Below are 20,752 nucleotides of genomic sequence, written 5' to 3'. Positions count from 1 at the left end.
TTTCTCCTGGAGAGTATAATTCTGTTACCATCGTTGCTGTTGAGGAGTTTTCTGGTGTGCTGCGGTTTTACTGGTTGAGGTCAGATTGAACTATATGTGGCAACTGATCTCGTTTCATGGTTTGTTTGGGTATTTCAGTTTTCATGTTGATTACTGGGAACTTTTTCCACAGACATGAAATCTTATTCCAGAACAATTCATGTAGTGTAAGTGCAGCACTGATGATCTGGAGCTGGCTTTCAGGAAAGCATATGTGAAGAGCTTTGATCAAACATGCTTTTCATAGTTTCTTGGGTCATTCTTATTCTCTGTTTGAATATTAGATGCAGTCCACACAGAGAAAGTGGATGTGTATTATAAATAAAATGATTACACCAAATGATGGGAGCTTTAGATGTGAAAGGACTGATTATGTCAAAGCAGACACCTCCTAATAAATGCTAGCTTTCAAGTAAAGAAAACAAATAAAAAGCGAATTAGATCAAATAGACGGATTAAATCTGAAACCACAAGCCTACAAGGAAATGCATTCAGTGATGCATTTCCTTGTAGCCTTGCAGTCATTTTCTTACATTTCACTTGCATCTTCATTTGCTTTAGTTTGATTTTTGACCAATCCTAGACAAGCGCTGATATCGGCATGGCAACTTTTATTGTTCAAGCTATAAGTACTAGTAGGGCTGTCGCAGCATCAGACAATCATGATAATATATTATTGCAAAAATCTATAGAAAAAAGATCTTAAAATCATATACAGCACTGTGCCTACTAGGACTAACCCCAGTACGCCTGTTTCAGGCCTGCTCATAGAATAAAATGTCTGAGTGTGCATCAGAAGACAGAGTTGTCTCTGATTGTGCAGCTACCCTTGGAAAAACCATGTCTGTATTGATAAATACTGTTGTGTCAAAACTCATCATTAAGGGACGAGGGGAGGTCATCAGATGTCATCTTTATGGAGGAACGAGTACGTGTGAGCAAATTGTTGCACATTTTTTATCAAGCGTGTTGTTGCTGGTGCATTTTTCTTTGCAGCCATGTGTTGAAGTAGCAGCATCATATCCAGTGACACTAGGATGCTCTGCATGCTGATTAGGAAGTCTGGCTCTGCTCTGGTGACTGCCCCAGAGCCTTTAGGCTTACTTACTCATGGAAGGATGCTACAGCGTAATAGACAACACATCAAATCCCCTGCATGACCTACTAGTCAAATAGCTGCAGTCTTTTCAGTAGGAGGCTCCTTCACTTCTGCTGTAAACTTGCTCTGATATAGAAATTCTTTCCAACCCACTACAGCTAAAATGTATAATGACTTCCCACTGTGCAGGGAGAGGAAGCACAAACCACACTCTACTTCTGATTTGCACACTCTATCTATCCATATCCATCCATCTATCGGATGCTGGGATGTTTACCAGTGAACCTTCATTTTGTCTTTGTTCACTTGTATTGATCAAAAGGTTAATATCTCATAGAGCAGGGGTGGGCAACTCCAGGCCTCGAGGGCCGGTGTCCCTGCAGGTTTTAGATGTGTCCTCGAACCAACACAGCTGATTTAAATGGCTAAATTAGCTCCTCAACATGTCCTGAAGTTCTCCAGAGGCCTGGTAACGAACTAATCATGTGATTCAGGTGTGTTGACCCAAGGTGAGATCTAAAACCTGCAGGACACCGGCCCTCGAGGCCTGGAATTGCCCACCCCTGTCATAGAAGCATCACCATTCAGTCTTTCCACCTAACACATCCTCATTATCCTGGATACTGTTCAGATCTCAGCGGTGGGTTGGAAAAAACCCACCGCTCGGTTTATTATCTTGACTCGAGGGCGTCTGGAGGGTGAGTTTTCATAATATTGGCCAAAACTCAAAACTGTCCACTTCACCAAGGCTGACTTTATGAAGTTGTATCTGACTTAAGCCATAGCTGTGAATTTCAAATCAGTGATATTACTTAAGGGATGTTGGGGATAGTATCATTATTAGATGGCGTATCAGACCTCATCATCTCGTGGATATCTAACTAAACTTTGGCTGCGATTGAGTACAAGACAAAATAAGTCGGTCATAAGCGAATCAAGACCAGGGCAGGAGGCTCACTCGCTCGCGCTCACACTGCCTCGATGATGCAAAGCTGGAAAACAGGTGCGATCTTTGCACTGGACGTGGTCTTTGCTGTGTTTTGTGAATGCACAGTTTGACAAAACCACCAAAACAAAATCCAGCAGTAACATAGCCATGTATAATTTATTACACGAGAGGTGCTGTTTAGACTGGAGCAGATCTCACTAAACCAAGCACTGCTGCCAAACAGATAACATACCGCAGTGCAGACTCGCACTGTACATTCAGATTTCTCTTACAAGCTGGGACCTCAGAGAGCTCACAGCGAGTTTCTTGTGGGCCGTTACACTTGAGAACATTCTTAACCCACCTGTTCTGCACAGAATCAGACTCGCTCACAAGCTGTTAACCAGCTGGTAAACCACTGAACAGCTGTTCTGTTGTACGGATTTTGTTGCTGCTTCTGATTTGATACTCTACACGCTTTCATATTTTCAGACTTCACGGGAGCTTCCTCCGAATCTGGAAACAAGCAAATCATTGCTACGAATTTAGTCCTGATCATCACCCTTAAGTCATCCAGACAACTGATCTCTGTGTGGTACAATATCCTTTTTTTCTTCTTCTTTTCTTTTAATTAAAATCCCTTTGATTGTGATAAGAAACACACCATTGCAAGTGAAGAGCTGACTTTTGACCTAGAGAATAGTTCAGATTTTCCTGTAGATGGCACCCTTGCCTTACTTACACCACTGATGGTCAGGTTTTCAGTGTTTGTGAATGGGGCTGTAATGTTACAGTGTGCTTGTGGTTTATACTCCCAATATCATAACCAGAGTGAAGGAGTCCATTTTGGTTCGAACCAGCTCCCAGTCAATTTTCCCCACCACTGCATCCCCTCCCTCCCCTCAGCCCTCTTCTCTGCACCCCCTCCTCTTTGATTGACAGGTCTCTGCTGCAGCAGTTCAGAGAGGAGCTCCCCTCTTCTCTCGAGATGCCGTTATCTTGTCTAACAGTAACTTCTAAGCCTATTTTAGTCTTTGCAGCAATTCCAGACAGCCGCAGGTGTGGATGATTTAATTTAGCCTTGTTTTATCTGCAGACCACACTCGCCAGGGCTTCCTGTATTGAATCTACCTCGTTAAAAGCCGCTGCGCTGTGTAACATGTGCTTGGGATTCAACGTCAACCCAACTGAATTGAAATCTCTTGCTAAGAAATACTGAGGTCTAGAATACTTATATACATAGGTATGTTTGTATGTTTTCATGTGTGCTGTGCAAAGCATTTGCAGTGAATTTCTCTAAAGGGTATTAGAGTAGAGGCATACTTACTTTGCAGTTCCAGGAGCGTTAAGACCTTTGGGGGTCCCGATGCAGACAAAGTGCAATAAGTGTGAAAACGTTGGAGCTTTGCTTGTCTCTGACATTTCAGGATATTTGAGTCTTTCTCTGTAAGATCTCCTTAAAAGAGAAGCCAGGGAGACTCTAGCTGCAAGCCAGCTGCAGTCTGATGAGACTGCACCCAAAGGGCAGGATGTGCAGAACGAAGGCCTTGAAAGTAGAATTTTAATATGCAAAACAAATATTTTAAAAAAAATGCTGCAGGTTTTCAGCTTGGGGTCAGGACCATGCTGTCTTCAGTCTGTGGGATGGTGCATGTTGCTTAAAACCAGAATAGCAAAGATGCGTATGTAAAGTGTCTTACATTTAATTTAATTTCAGTTATATCATAAGAAAACATTAGTTAAAGAGGAACACGAGTACCATCATGGTCCTACAGGGCAGGCTTATAGAATGTTTAAAATTAAACCATTTGTATGTACCGAATAGATGTGGTGTAAGAAACACCATCGTCTGTGCTACATCATAACTGTTTCACACCTTAGGCCACTAAGAAAAGCCCAAGTGCAGAAGATGGGATTTCTGAGCTTAGAAGTCCCACTCTTGGACAGTGTTTAACATCTTTAATCTGTTCTTCGGGCCAAACCACTTTCTACTGACTGACCAAAAGTGTGTCCTAACTGTGTGGCAGCAATAAATAAAAGATGCAGAACTTCAGTGACATCATCCCTTTTCTCTAGTTTTGCAGTGTTGCAGTGGGACATTTAAGAGATGGTTGGGTAGAGCCTCTTTTAAAGCTTTAAACTCTAACAACTTTCAGACATGTCATTTTTTTTAAAGGCCATTAAAGCTAACTTGTGTTGGCAGTGTTTAGTATTGGTTTTGGTTTTCAACCACATTTCCAATCCCAAGCACTTCAACATAAGGAAAACCTGTCACATCAGCAAATGCAGAGGGTGGGCCTCCATCCACATCCTGGCACTATCTGCACCATCCCAGCTAATGTCGAACGAAAAGAGGGCTGCACTCTGGATGTGCTGCCACTCACAGCGCTGACATATAGACGGGGATCCATTAAGACTCACAGAACCAGGGTGTAAGTGGCAGTCTAATCTTTTGACTGATGGAGAAAACTAGCCCAGTGACAGGAAGCCTGCACAGAGAGAAAATGCAAATGCCACATAATGTCATCATCTCATTTGGCAAACCACATCTGTATCACACTGCATATTATTTGATATGTTTATATTAGAAAAATGCATAAAAAACAGTATTATTATCACGCTCACTTTCAGCTCCATATTCTGGACTGTACCAGATTAAGCTTGTATCATTCACAGTTCAGTTCATCCTCTGTCTGAAAACAAACTATTTTGACTTCCTTTTCACTCACTTAAGCCAGCTGTTTTCTGATTGGCTGCCCCTTGCAAACAAAAGATGTGAACAGTAGATGGGTGGGACTTTGTGCTCACAGCTAAAGCTGCTGCATGAAATGACCATATTAGGTATATCTCCTCCCTTCCATGTCAACAACCAACCAAATAAACAAACAACTAGCAAACCAAACATAATAGACCTCATGCCATGTTTAACCTTAGCATCTATTATTGTAAAAGTATGCAAATGACAGAAAATACGGAGAAGTATAATGTGTTCCCACTGATCTAACTGCACACATAAGCACATGGCTTTTGTATATTTGAGTGGATTGTGGATTCTAATATATATAATCATACTGATGGGAGTTTTTAACAGTTTTCGTGTCCATCCTGACTAAATTATTCATTTGTTCTTTGAGTGACAAATGTTGCAGCTTCAAGTGTGAAACGTGGCAGACAATGCTGGTAATAGTTAATCACGCAGTGTAAACAGTAAGGACAATATGACACTTTAATTTACCAGCTTTAAATAGACACTCCATCAGAACATCAAAGCAGGGAAGGTGAAGACAGATTGATAGAATTTCAAAGACAGGAGGTAAAGGGAGGGGTGCGATGGTAGAGGGGCAAAAATTGGGTGAAAAAAAGAAAACTGTGAGTGGAAATGGTCATTTAGCCTGAGAGGAGGGTGTCTGGAAAGGAATAAAGTGTTTGTGTTAGAGAGGCAGAGAGAAAGAGCGAGCGGGAAGGGGAGGAGGAAAGAGGGATGGCTATGCAGTACATCCGTGCGTAAATGTGACCATCCGCGCCGTGGTCCTTCCATCCCCCCTTCATCCCTCCGTCCTCACCCCTGTAGCCTCCAGCGGCTCCTCTCTCCTCCTATAAGCCCGGATCACCTGCTCGGTGGTCGGTGGTCAGCTTTGGACCGTGGAGTCCCGGGTTTCTCGGCTCGGCGCCCTCCTCCAGGGGTTAGGAGGAGCGCCGGGGGCATCCTCGAGGTTTCTGCCGGGCTTCGTGTCAACCGCCAGCGAGAGCCATGGCTCAGAGCGCCGGGAAAGACGAGGCTCGACCCGCTCCCGGATGCCCGTGATGCGGGGTCTGATCGCGCCACAGAACACCTTTTTGGATACTATCGCCACTCGTTTTGATGGCACCCGTGAGTACATGTCTTCCCCGAAGCCTCTAAATTTTATTGTGCGCAATGGACATTTACAGCACTTTATATATCACTGACTTATTTACTTACTCGGATCTATGAAAACATTTTTTTAAATAAAAGATTAAAATATCCAAACTGTACAGAGTGCTCCTCCGGGGACATGCAAAGTGCTTGATGGAGATCTAGGACACTTGAAGCTTGCCGATTCTTTAATGAATGAGTAATGATGAATGAAACAAAGCCCAGACTATTGTTTAACATATGAAAAATTCATCAAGCGCCTACCTGAGACGCCAGCATATAGAGATAATTTTGCATAGGCTACTTGATAATTCAGACTTGGCCAAAGGAGTTTAATGCACTGAGTACATGGCTCTTATTGTAAGTTTACAATGCATTAAAACCCAAATTAGTCGTATTGGATCATAGCTTTCCCGGTGCCAATTTATTATTACATCACTGTATCCATGATAAGTTGAGCTTTACAGCACTGATTCCTCATATAACACACCAGAGTTTCTATGTCTAATAGATATAGATAATGTGTTGTAAGTACTTGAAAGGTTGTATCTGATACATGTCAGTCTGCTCAAAATGCTTCAGTTTACCATGCCACACCCTTTATCAGTCATCTCATTCAAGCACGGTTGAATTAACTTGCTAATGGACTCCAGGCAGCACAGTGGTGCTGCGCAGTCAGCCGGCCTTTCTGTGTGCAGTTTGGATTGTTCCGGCTTCCTCCCACAGTCCACAGACCATGCTTGGGGATTCTAAATTGGCTGTTGATGTAAGAGTGTGTGGTTGTCTGTCTCTCTGTGTTAGCTCCCTGATGGACTGGCTACCTGTCCAGGGTGTGCCCTGCCTTGGGCCCTATGATAGCTGGGACCAGTGCGCATGCGCCAACCAGCGTGCAGCCTGTTACAGTCGCTCCTGCTTTTCTCTTAGTTTAGCTCTTTTTTCTTACGTATTCTTTTTTTTTCTGACTTGTATTTTCCTCCGTTTTCTATCTCTTACTCAATCATGTGGATTGAGAGAGTTTTTGTTCTTCTGGTGGCCGTGGAACTGTTACTTTTATCATGGAACGGGACCGCGGCACATCTCCTACACGCACGGACTGTTTACTCCAGAGATCAGCTGATCGCCCTGATGCCGGCCGGCTCGCTGGCCAGGCCCGCAGAAGTGCCCGCAGAAGTACCAGCTGAAATTTGGAGGAAAACACATCGGGGATGCAGAGGTCAAGGACAGAAGAGAAGAAAAAAGGTGACGGTGAGACAGCGGAGGCTCGAAGCGAGGAGGAGGTTTAAACCGTGTCTGCCGTCTATCGTGATGGGAAATGTGCGATCGTTGGCAATTAAAATCGACGAGCTCTCAGCACTGGTACGGAGTCAGAGGGAATACCGAGAGTGTAGCCTGATGTGTTTCACCGAATCATGGCTGCACCAGGTCATTCCCGATGAGAATGCTTCCGTGGAAGGCTTCCACACTGTTCGGGCGGACAGGGACAGCATCGCTAGCGGTAAGCGTAAAGGAGGTGGGCTTGCTGTTTTAGTTAACAACCGGTGGTGTAACCCTGCCAACATAACAATCAAAGAAAGGATTTGTTGCCCGGACACTGAACTGTGTGCTGTTGGACTCAGGCCGTATTATTTACCCAGGGAATTCTCTCACGTCATCTTGGTGGCTGTTTATGTTCCCCCCTCTGCTAACCCCACAGCTGCATGTGACACTATCCACTCTGCCATAGCTCGGCTACAGACTCAGCACCCGAGTGCCTTTATTGTGATCTCGGGTGACTTCAACCATGTATCACTGGACAATACACTACCAACATTCAAACAATATGTGGACTGTCCCACCAGGGGAGAGAAAACTTTAGACTTACTGTATGCTAACGTCAAGGATGCATACAGCTCCTCCTCCCTCCCCCCACTTGGTAGGTCAGATCATAACCTGATTCACCTCACCCCCCGCTATGTGCCAATTGTGAGGAGGGAACCTGTGACCACCAGGACTGTTAGGAGGTGGTCAGAGGAGGCAATAGCGGAACTACAGGGCTGTTTCGAGGTGACCGACTGGGAAACACTCTGTGAGCCTCACGCCGAGGACATCAATGGGCTTACTGAGTGTATCACAGACTACATAACTTTCTGCACCGACTCCATTGTTCCAGCTCAGACTGTTCATTGTTACCCAAATAACAAGCCGTGGGTGACTAAGGACATCAAAGCCCTCCTCAACAACAAGAAGAGGGCTTTCAGAGGGGGCAACAAAGAGGAGGTGAGGAAGGTCCAGGTGTTACTAAAGGACAAGATCAGAGAGGCTAAGGACAATTACAGGAGGAAGCTGGAGTGGAAACTCCAGCAGAACAGCATGAGAGAGGTGTGGAGGGGCATGAAGACCATCACTGGATTCAGGCCAACCAACAGCAGGGGAGCTGAGGGAGGTGAGAATAGAGCCGACGAGTTGAATCTGTTTTTCAATAGATTCGACACCACAGTGTCTGCTCCCACCCCCACAACCTCACCTGCAGTCAGCCTGGAATCCAGAGCCACACCACTGTGCCAGCCTCTCTCTTCACATGTTGCCTCCTGTGAGATTCCTGACACCCCTCCCCCACCCATCACCTTCACTCAATACCAGGTTGAGATGCAAATGAGGAGACTTCACTCAGGCAAGTCTGCTGGACCAGACGGAGTGAGTCCCCTTGTCCTCAAGGCCTGTGCCCCCCAGCTGTGTGGAGTCTTTCATAAACTGTTTATGCTGAGTCTGAGTCTGCAGAGGGTCCCGGTGATGTGGAAGACATCATGCCTCGTCCCTGTACCAAAGACGCCTCGTCCCAGTGGCCCCCAGGATTACAGGCCCGTGGCACTGACCTCCCACATCATGAAGACCCTGGAAAGGCTCATCCTGGACCAGCTGCGACCCATAGTAAGACCACATCTGGATCCCCTTCAGTTCGCTTATCAGCCTCGTCTCGGAACAGAGGACGCCATCATCTACCTGCTCAATCGTGTCTACACCCATCTGGACCAGCCAGCGAGCACTGTGAGGGTCATGTTTTTTGACTTTTCCAGTGCTTTCAACACCATCAGGCCGACCCTCCTGGGTGATAAGTTAGCAGCGATGCAGGTGGATGCTTCTCTGGTGTCCTGGATTGTTGATTACCTGACAGGAAGACCACAATATGTACGTCTCCCACAGTGTGTGTCTGACAAGGTGATTAGCAACACAGGGGCACCACAGGGGACTGTCCTCTCCCCCTTCCTCTTCACCCTCTACACCACAGACTTCAGCCACTGCACAGAGACCTGCCATCTTCAGAAGTTTTCTGATGACTCTGCGGTGGTTGGATGCATCAGCAGGGATGATGAGACAGAGTACCGGGCTGTGGTCGACTCCTTTGTCACGTGGTGTGAGCAGAATCATCTGCAGCTCAACGTGGCAAAGACCAAGGAACTGATCGTGGACTTCAGGAAGACCGGGAAACACTTGACCCCTGTTTCAATCCAGGGGGTCAGTGTTGACATTGTGGAGGACTATAAATACCTTGGAGTACACATTGACAATAAACTGGACTGGGCTAAAAACACCACAGCACTTTACAGGAAGGGCCAGAGTCGTCTCTATTTTTTGAGGCGACTGAGGTCCTTCAACATCTGCCAGAAAATGCTGAGGATTTTCTATGAGTCTGTGGTGGCCAGTGCGATCCTCTATGCTGTTGCATGCTGGGGGAGCAGGCTGAGGGTCGCAGATGCCAACAGACTTAATAAACTGATCCGTAAGGCCAGCAATGTTGTGGGGATGGAGCTGGACTCCCTCAAGGTGGTGTCGGAGAGGCGGATGCTGTCCAAGATAAAGACAATGTTGGATAACACCTCCCACCCACTCCATGACATGTTGGTCAGTCACAGGAGCTCGTTCAGTGAGAGACTGAGATTACCGAAAAGCACCACTGAACGACACAGGAAATCATTCCTGCCTGTGGCCATCTCCCTGTACAACGCATCCACTTAACACACTGTTTGCTGCTACAGCTACACATGTTTCTTTTCCAACTATTTATTTATAAGTGACTTATGTATGTATGTATGTATATATATGTATATATTGTACTATTCTTAGTTAGCGTATTGTCTGTCTTGTCTTAATGTTGGTTTAAAATGGAGCACTGTAACAAAAAATAATTTCCCCCAGGGATCAATAAAGTATTCTGATTCTGATTCTGATAATCTTCATGATCCCAACTTGGATAAGCGGTTAAGAAAATGGACGGATGGAGCCCAGAGGGGCAAAAAACATGCTGTCAAACCCCGTTTAACGTCCTGGTCCTTCCACTCTCAGTGCAATGTTTTTATCTTTTCTCAGCTAGCTTGCTGTGTTGTTATTGTTGTTGTTGTTTTTAAAATTTATGAGTGTATAACCTAATTATGAAGGTCTTGGAAATCAGGACTTGATTTAAAATCCTTCTTACATTTGCCAAGGAGGTTATGTGACTGGCCCGGCTTGTTTGTTTGTAAACAGGATCACAGGAAAACTTTTTAGCAGAGATGAGGCTTAGCCCAACTCACAAGTGATTAAAGTTTGGAGTCAATCCTGATCTAGAGCTGGGACTTTTTGGAACAGTTTCGACATGTTATGTCACAAATAAACTTGAAATGTGAAATCATATCCTTCTGGATCTGGGACCTGTGGAGGGAATTTTCAATCTTGATGGACATATTGAGTCCAACCAACAGTCCATTTTCCTCTCTTTATCTTATTCAGATTCACAAGGGTTGGAGCCTATCCAGTAGTTATAGGGTGAAAGGACCTGGACAGGCAGCCAGTGTATTGCCCAGCTAATGCTTTTTTTGTTTGTTCATACTGGAGATTTTGGCCATCTCGAGTTTTTGCCTCTCGAAATGAGCCTTGACATCTTGCTCTGCGAGAAAAACATTTCAAATTGTTAGATCAGCTATAAAAGTCACCATAGATCTATTCATAAAGTAATGGTGCCACCTGAACTCATTCAAAATGCTCTGACATGCGATTTTCCTTTAAACTAAACATCTTCAGAGTAACACTGTTTTAAAAGAAAATAAGCACATTCAGTCAGAGTGTTTTACTGGGACTGTCAAACCAATTAAAACCCAGCCTTTTATTATTATTCACCTGTTCTCACATTCACTGCAAAATTGCTGCACTGTGCATTAGGCTCACAAATATTGCTGTCAATCAGCACATACAGTTGCTTAAGAGAGTTACATAACACAGACCTGAAGGTGTAAATTAAAAGCCTGGACTGAGAGCCGATGCACTGTAACCGCAAGATCTGTTTTCTGAGCTCTAAGTTGAATAAATACACAAAATAAATGTCATTTGTGTCGATTTTTGTTTCCTGCTGCAAAGTGCTACGGAAAACTCAAAAGTCTAATAATATTCAGTATGCAGTGTTTTCTGCGAGGCCCGTGCAGTTGAAGTCTCATGAGATAGCACTGATTCAATTAGATATTTTTTTTCATTTTGTGTCAACAGCAATCAGTTCAACTCTAAAGTGAGAGCAGAGCAGATTGTTTCTGATCACTTCTTCCAGTCGCCCGGCGGTCCCAGTGCGCAGGCTGGCAGGAGGAAATCCATTAGACACACTGTTTGAGTAAGCAGGGATTTCACCCACTTCATTAAGACTTGAGGAGTTGTCCACCTGCTTTTCTTATCAAAAGAAATATAAAGCTTACCCTTCATTAGGAACTGGCCCTGGATTTCAAAATTATTTAACCCAGCTAACAAGAAAGGGTATGCATCTGTGCTTTCTGCAGAATTAAAGTTTGGATCATCCAGGAATCAGAAGGTCCGAGGCAGCAGCTTTAGTACCCATCAAAAAGATGCCACAGGGGGACAGAGTCCACAGAGCACCAGGAAAGCTTCCATTAGCCCTCCAGCATGTATCACCACAGACCTAAAGAGCTAGTCTGCTGTTCGCCGTTCATTTCTGGTGTTTGGTGGACAGTCTGAGACTCTAGGACATAAACCACAGGCTGCCTCCACATGTAACCATCACATGAAAGCATGCAGTGTCTCCTGGTGTTTCATCAGGAGGAGGGATCCAAAAGGCCAAACAAAATGTAGTCAATAGGTACATATTCATTTTATACCAAGGACATTTTCCTTAATGATTATTTGAATAAATAATCCTTTGATTTCATATATTTACTCAAATTATAGCAGGGGTGGACAGTGTGCCATGCCTTTCTCTCCTCAGCTTAAAGTTTTTGCTTCTTTTTCAATATCAGTCTTGAAAAAATTCACTCTCACTTCCAAACTGATTCCATCTGATCTTGCATGCAAAACATTAGCAGTGATGATCAAAATTGCATACTTGCAATGATATTGGACATGTTTACTGGAAAAAAAGAATCCTAGGAACAACTTATGCAAGTACATTTTGAGGCGCTGTTATTGGCTGGAAACTGCTGTAAAACATATAAACATATCTGCTGTACTATTGCAGGAAAGGTTATTGGAAATTCAAATTTTTTTCCTTTAGTATTCCCTTCCTTATATACATAAGCTACTGTCTTGAGGTTTGGAGGAACAACACACACACAAATCAGTTTTGATACCACAGAAAGGAGCATTACAAATAGTGAACACTGACTATCATGAACCAACTGATGATTTATTTATACAGATTTATTCAACTCCCATGCTCTCGAGAGATTCTGCGTACTTTAATCCTGCACAAATAATGCATAAAGTAACAAAAAAGGAGGAAACTCCAGAGTTTGTTTAATATTAGAATCTGCGTGAAATAAGACGAGTGTGGCGTACATTCAAACACAAGCGGAAAAAACATTTATAACAAAAGTAAAATAAATATGTGTGTTGGTGCAGAAGTTAAACAGGAAATAACTGATGTAAAAAAATACTGTGTGTGATAATTCCACTTTTGACTTATCACATTTATCTATCCGTTCTTTGAGTTGCATATATTTAACACTGACTCGAACCAACCTAAAATGATGCTCCTTGCTACAAAAAGCTGATAATAAGAGCAGATCACAGTGACAGAATTTCAATAAGTGGCTTCAATGAGGCCTGATTAAACACGTGTAAGCATTAATCATAAACGGAATCAGCTACGGGGGATAAACGCGTGAATAGATTGGATGAATGTTGACTTTTGATAAGCAGAAGCTCTTGATGCTTGAACAGCCGCATGTGAATGATGTCTGGGATGATGGTAATGTTGACTTTCTCATTCATGAATTCCCCTCTGCTCCTAACCTTTAACAGGCCATTGGTAAAACCACAGAGGTGGAATTTTAAAGAGGGGCTTCTCCAACCATACAACAGTATAACTGTACAATGCTGTCAATGGGGGTGCTGTCAAGAAACTGTCAAAGGGTAGGAATTTAGAGACTTCGGTAACTTTGAGCGAACTCGTCCGTCTTTGTGAAGCTGCTTCAGATGTCAGTGATCTTCACACACTTCACTGGTTTTATTTGTCATTACCTATGCTCGGTGACAGAACAGGGGACCTGTTCTTTGTGACTCACAGTGACTCCTCAAATGCCCGTTACCAGCCGAGCAGAAGAGTATTTTTAGGTTGGATCGTCTTGTCTTTTTTTCATACAACATTAATGGAGCAAGACGAAGCAGGGAGACTCCAGGGAATTTCTTGATTTCCTTTCGTTCATTTTAGGAGAAAGCTTAAAATGCAAAATCAACTCTCTTTTAACCCAGAGATACCTCAGTCCACATCATGCATATTTAAACGTACAAAGTCAGCCGTTTAATAACAGTTTGATAGCAAATCTCGGAAAATGTTGAAGGTAGCTGTCAGCTTTGTGGCGACAGATTTTTAACAATTAGGCTTTTGTTCAACAGTATTTTTTAATTTCATGGTTTCTGACTTTAGAAAATGTAGTATAGACTCCTCATTCAGTCTTAACTTTTGGCTGGGAGTGAGTTCAGTATGTGTGATGCTCTGACGAAGGTCTGCTAGTTTGAAATAATGGACACTTTAACATACCCGGACAAGGTTGTTGGACCTTCTTTTGCCTTCAGATCTTTCTTAACTCTTTGAAGAACTAATTCAACAAGGTGCTAGAAGAACATACGCTGTGGCATTACCAACAATGCACAAGTGGTACTAAGGGGTCCCAGAAAATATCCTATGTACCGTTACACCACCAGCCTGAACCACTGGTACAAGGTGGGATTGCTTGTTGCTTTTATGTTGCTTAGGCTGAATTCTGACCCTATTGTTCAAATGTAGCAGCAGAACTCAAGCCTCATCAGATAAGATCTGTTGTTCAAATCTTTTATTGGCTTGTTTTGGTGAACCTGTGTGAATTGTAGCCTTAGTTTCTTAGCTGACAGAAGTGGCACCCAGTGTGGTCTTCTGCTGCTGTCCAGCTTCAACATTTTGTGCATTTAGAAATGCTCTTCTGCATACCTCATTATACTCTAGGTACACAGAAGAACGTTTGACTTACTGTTGCCTTCGTATTAGCTCTAAATAGTCTCTTAAATACCTGCTGACCTCTCAAAGCAACAAAACATTTTCATCCAGAGAGCTATGGCTCACGGGATATTTTCCCATCCCTACTCTGATGATCACTTTAAATGTCAGCAGGTTGTTTTGACCATGTATACACACCTAAACTGGGATTGGGTTGCTGCCATGTAACTGGCTGATTAGTTCAACAGGTAGTGACAGATGAGTGCATGTCTTGTAACAGCTTTAGATTTCTGTTTAAATAACTTGTAGGGAAAGGTTCAAACAAGTCACAGCAATTGTGGATGTAAATGAGGCCAACAACAGTCAGGAGCACTTTGCTTTTGGTTCTTAGCTTGGTGTAACTGCAGTATTTAAAGCTGGTCTGATTTCAGAATTTATAGAAGATTTATCAAAAATTTACAAAATCAAAATGTAAAAGTGCTTGGCAGACCGAGACAATTAACACAGTTATCCATGACACGTGCATTTTTAATTTATGGATGCCTCATTTTTTAAATATCACAGTTATCATCAATACATCATTATTGTGACACCTGAGGCTCGCAGCGTGACCACGTTCTGAATAAATAACATCAGCTGAAAGGTCCACAGAGAGGCCAACAAAAGCTGCGGGAATATATGTAAATGTATGCGTCGGCTGTCAGCATCCAGACGATGTGTCAGATACAGATCAGATGTTAATAACAGGTGATATTTTAGGGGTACACTGCAGGTCACGCTGTTGATAAAAGACCAAAACCCAGACAGTAAAATAGTTCAGACTCAAAATGACACTTTAATGACTAACATTATAAAACCCACACACAAGTACTGCCCAATGACAGCAGGAAAACATTTTAACTGAGCAAATATGGAAGTCCCTTCACCAGAGCAGAGAACATTGAGCACATTTTGTCCAAGTAACTATCAACATATGTAAGAATTAAGTGTTTGCTTTGCATTAATGTTGGCCATGCAGTAGCTTTGAGTTAGCTCACACATCTGCTTGCTCTGCGTTACTGGAGCTTCGTCATACGTAAAGCTGTGGGCTAAATAGTTTTGAAGGTGAAAAGAAGATGAAGATGAAAACGTGTTTTCAGTTACAGTCGAGGAAACGCGTCAGAGAGCGGCTTTAACGACTGCTATCGTCCAGCTGTCAGTGCTCGTGTCTTTATTTGCTTGTTCCCTTTTCATTTCATTGGCTCTCGCACAGACAAATTCAGCTATAAATGGAAGCCAGATTAAACGCATATTAATAATTTTGGTCAACAGTGTGTCTACAGTTTCTGCACTTGATGCTTCAAAATTATCAGTATTTCAAAAGTGACTTCAGCAAACATGTTGTGCTGTGTGCTGGGTTGTGATTGGCTAAATGTCAGTTGCACAAAAAAAAGGTGTTACTATATGAGGCAAAGTCACACACGATACTTAAATTATATGAGAAAACATTTAAAAGGGTAAAAAGGAGAGATTGTTTTATATTCTTATATAATATTAGAACTATAATAATTATGGTTCAGTAGACGCCTCCAAACGGGTGCTGCAAACAAACATGTAATGTTTGCGGCCTGTGTGCGTGTGTTAGGCTTACATTGTGCGTGAATGTGCTGTGGCAGGCTGTCGCTGTCAGTGTTATCAGTAGCAGGGTTTATCGGGGTTCCCTAAGCCGCTCAGGGGCTGAGTCTGAGCGGTTTTGTTGTGCAGTTCACACGTTATTACACCTGGATTGTGGTGGGGATGTGACAGGCCTGCCTAGCGCCTGGGGAATGAGCAGAAAATAAAACAAAAACAGAATACTATCACGGCATAAGGCCAAAAGGAAAATGGAGGGGCACAGGAAACCGTTTCCTCTGTAAGCAGATCACGTCTCTGAGGGAAAGTGTCCATGTAACTATGAGGCCGACCGCCGCATGTGTGTGTAATGAGCTCTGTAACCTTGCACACAGTGCAGAAGCAGAAAGCATCGCACGTTTAGGTGCAAAGATGTGATTCAGCATTTGCAGGAAACTCTTTCTACTCCATTCTTTTATGTTTTCATGAGATTAAAAGTGCAAAGAGGCTCAGTGATATTTTGGTTTTGTGCAACTACTCTTTTGCTTTGTATTAACAGCGCAAAAATATATCTATTCCCAGTATTTCAAAAAAATGATGAGTACAGCGTGGGGTAAAATTGTCCGCAAGCATTCTGTACATTTGGTGAGGGTGTATTTCCATGGCTTGGATTAAGCTCTTTTGTTCCCATTAAGGAGAAGTCTGAATGCTGGTTCCTTGGCTCGGTAACAACCAAGCTAATCACAGCTTTGGATGTGGGATTAAGAATGTGGATGTCATCTTCTAGAAAATGACTGCATCCATAACAACGAGAGACAGAAAAATGCTTACAAAAAAATCAAGAACCAAGGCTGAAGATAATGTGCTGTCAGGGTTCTCAAAGAAATAACGCTTGAATTAATACATTGTTTTCTTTGTTAAAATGCTCCACGGGTTCCCTGTGGAGTTTTTGACCGAGTAGTAGTGCTTTGGAGGAATGCTTTTATGAACATAAGATAAGATAAGATAAGATAGAACTTTATTAATCCCTCGGGTGGGTTCCTCTGGGAAATTCGACTTCCAAAAAGCACAGCAACGACCGAAGTTACAGTTACAGAATTGTTATATATATATATATATATATATATATATATATACACACACACACATATATAAATACAGAGACAAATATAAATAAAATATACAAAGGGGATAAATAGAATAAATAGGAATAAAAAATAAAAATACAAGTGAATTGCACATTTCAACATGTTACTTACTCTAGGTTGTGTATAAAAGATGGATAAAGCCACCATCATGTCACTTATCAAATTTAGCTTTTTGGTTACATTTTTTTGTTTGTTTGTTTAGTTTGTGTTTAGAGCCATTAGTGAGCAAATTTGGAAGAGAAGGTAGAGTTATCAGCTAATGCTAGCAAGCTTGCTATGTTAGCAAGGTGTATCTTTATGCTTTTAGCATGGAAGACTATGGAAACTAACTTATTTTGAAGCTCAGTCACACTAGAGTAAAATAAGACAGCAAACTGCTGTAACAAGGAAAGATTAGTGGCTGCCCATATGATCAGCTGACTGGGCTGAATTTAGTTTTGCTACTTTTTAGCCGTTGGAGGTCAAATGTAAGTAGTTGCACAACTAGTTGGATACCCAGAGATTCAGTGTGCAACACCCTAAACTTCTGGGTGAAGACTTTCAATCACAAGTTTGACTCTGCAATCCAACTGATTGCAGTCTCACAAATACTTTCCATCCAGTTGATAAATGCAGAGAGACTGCCAACACCACATAATGGTGGCTATATCCATCTTTTATATAAAACCTAGAATAAACAACACATTCATTAAAGCATTACTCAAGCACAGTTTGTCTGTGATGCATCTCTTTGCAATAGATGACTCGACTCAGCTAGTTGCCAACTTGTTGCATTCTGGTTATTCCTATATAAACGCAGGGTTGCAAAGTGATTTGGTCATTTTGCAGCAGCTACCTCACTATTTGTGGATGACTTTCTTAATTTCTGTTTTAAATCTATGAGGTTCTGGCTGGACTGGGAATGGAAGTTAGTTAATGTGAATCATAGACAGCAGCAGATTGTTGCTGACTTTTCACAGTTAACTGCTGCATTATCACAAACAGATTGCATGCAATTGCCAACTTAACTCCACTCAATCTCAAACGGACAGCAGACTGAATCTTGTTGTCGTTTTATTTCCACCTTGATGCGCCAAAGGCACTTTGACAATGACAACTGGCTGGGAGTGGCTGTGGACCCTAACCCATCTTCAAAGCAACCATGTCAAAGGCGCACAGTTGCAATAAATGCATGTGGTTATGCCTGGGTCTCCAACTCCTGTTGTCCCTAGTGTGCCATCTTTTAGCTCTTGGGTGTTGCTGCTTTGGACTCAGATGCATTCATGCATACATGCTACACAGTCCTACACATTCCTACTGACAGTTTACAGGAGCTAAACTTGGAAGAACACTACAGAAGAACTGCTAGGCTTGAATAAAAATTGTCAGGGTGCCTTTATTTAGTGCTAAGCGATACTGCAAATTTTAGTTTTGGTCCAATACCACGTAAATACAGGACTGAGCTTACTTACTAAGCTTAGAGGACAGAAAGAAATATTGATCCTATCGGGTTAGTATCGATCTGATACCAATACCAGCACTGGTGTCAATACCAGCGCTGTATCCAAACAGATATTTGGATTGCTTTGTTTTAAAACATCATTGTCAGTAATTACAAATGTGGTAACCATTTTTGTTATTTCATTTTCCAAAAATACCCATTGTGGGATTTTTCTATCACATCACCCTGAAAGTTTAAGAGTCCCAGTAAAATCTCCTAATGTAGCCTCATTTGAAACCCTACCTTTGTTCTTTTTCAAAATAGGCTCACTGCTATTAAATATTAATATATTCTTTCCTTCATTCTTCCCTTTAATCATTTCAAATGTACAAGGCTATTTTTCTGGGTGAAGTGATTCATCAAATCCCATTATATTCCGTCACACTCTTCAGAATCGCCGGATTCTTACATGTGAAATTATTGAGCTCCTCCCTCTCCTGCTGCCTGACAGACCAGCTTGAATGATCAGGTGTTATTACAGCTGGTTTCTACGGCAGCACACCTGGTAAAAACTGACAAGAAGGAGACAGCACCAGCGTGGCTGCTGTCAGTGCCCGTCTACCCGGCTTTGTATGAGTAACGCGGCTTCACACTTGTTACATCTCAAGCTTCACTGTGGTCCGTTGTTCATAAAGCTGTACATTAGGAGAGAAAAAAACAAACGCAGAAAAAAACAGCTGCTGGGAACATGAGTCTGTCATGCTGGGCTTTTCTGAGCTCATAGTCAGCAAAAACATGCTTTCGCCGGCTTCGCAGCTGCCTTTAGCTAAGCACAGCCACAAAATTACACTTCACTGATTGATATGCCCTTCTGCAGTCAGCAGCACCATATGGCCTTTATACAGAAACATACATTTCCTCCTACATATTGTGGAAACATAATGGCCATGATGGATGGGTGAGTGAAAATAATGTTTGAACTGATTTACTTACAATGTTTGTTTGTAGGTGGCGGCGAACTAAATTTGGAGTGAAAGAAATGAATGCACGACTTCACTCAGCAACTTTTTCTTTCAGCCAATAACCAAAGCTTATATTTACAGTTTTGCCTCCCAGCAATCATAAAAAATAAAAGAAACAAGCTCTTTAAAAGAATTGCCAGCATTTGGGGAAATAAACATCACTGTTTTGCCATCAGTTAGATCAGAAGTTTGATACTATTGAATCCCAGGTGACTCAGGCCTCGAGACAGGTCGGCAACCACGTGACAATTACAGGTTGCTAGGAAGAAATGTGTTTCCCCACTACCAGCAGCAAGCAAATTAAACTTTTATATATCATAAAGTCTTTTAACAGTTGCTGGAAGTCCATCCATTTTCTTCCCTTTCTCTAATTCAGTGCTGTAGCCGGTTTGGACTCAGCTCCCAGCTAACCCAGAACATCCTCATTTAAATTAAATTAAATTTGGAAATAATTTGTAACACTTTTTCTGAACAGGAAGCTCCATTTTTATAAGAGTATAGTTCCTTTGCTGTGCATGGTGTATTCCAGGAGACCAATAAATAATACAACTTGACGTTATCACCTTATTATCCTCCCTTTAGTCAGCGTTTTGCTGTGTAGCTGCACGACTTAGGGTGCAAAAAAGTAAAGCAGCATTCATCTTCTCATCTAACTCGCAGAAATTGTGGCTTTCTCGTACAGCAAAGTGAAAAAAAAAGTTTTCACAGGACTCATTGCATCCGAAAAGCTAAGAACACCCCACGATTTAGTGGCTTTTAGAACCACCTTGTCAGCAATTGTTATTGCTTTCTTTATTTTGTTGTTATTGCCACTCCTCTTTGCAACCATCTTGCAATGCCGTTCAATGTTTATTTACAGTGTTTTTATCTTCATTCTTTTATGAAGAATGGGTGTGCGGTGTGTGCTGACAACTGCCTCAGGATTTGAGTTGAGGTCTCGACTTTGACTGGATCACAGGAAACACCTTGATTCTTTTCTTTTTCGGCCATTGTTGCTGTGTTTAGGGATCATTGTCCTGTTGCACGTTCTAGTTTGGGTCAGACTTTAACTGTCCCCACATTTAGCCTCACATTTGACTCTAGAATACTTTCGTATGCAGAGGAGTTCATGGTTGACTCAGTGACTGCAAGGTGTAAAGGTCCTGTGGCTCCAACAAGGTCAACTCATCACTACGCCACCACCGTGCTC

General features: G+C 42.4%; 1 protein-coding gene across 1 annotated transcript in view; it reads left to right on the top strand.

Annotated features, from left to right (window-relative positions):
- Positions 1-5,673: 5,673 nt before the first annotated feature.
- Positions 5,674-20,752, top strand: part of LOC309700735 (voltage-gated delayed rectifier potassium channel KCNH8-like) — a 54,689-nt gene continuing 39,610 nt past the window's right edge. Inside the window, exon 1 of the mRNA XM_082524513.1 lies at positions 5,674-5,937. Coding sequence (XP_082380639.1) covers positions 5,862-5,937 — 76 coding nt within the window. The 5' untranslated portion in view covers positions 5,674-5,861. The remainder of the gene's footprint in view (positions 5,938-20,752) is intronic.

The sequence above is a fragment of the Aulonocara stuartgranti genome (genome assembly GCF_965226115.1).
Source record: "Aulonocara stuartgranti genome assembly, chromosome: 23".
NCBI lineage: Eukaryota > Metazoa > Chordata > Actinopteri > Cichliformes > Cichlidae > Aulonocara > Aulonocara stuartgranti.
The sequence above is the reverse complement of the archived record's forward strand: the minus strand, read 5'-3'. Positions and strand labels throughout refer to the sequence as shown.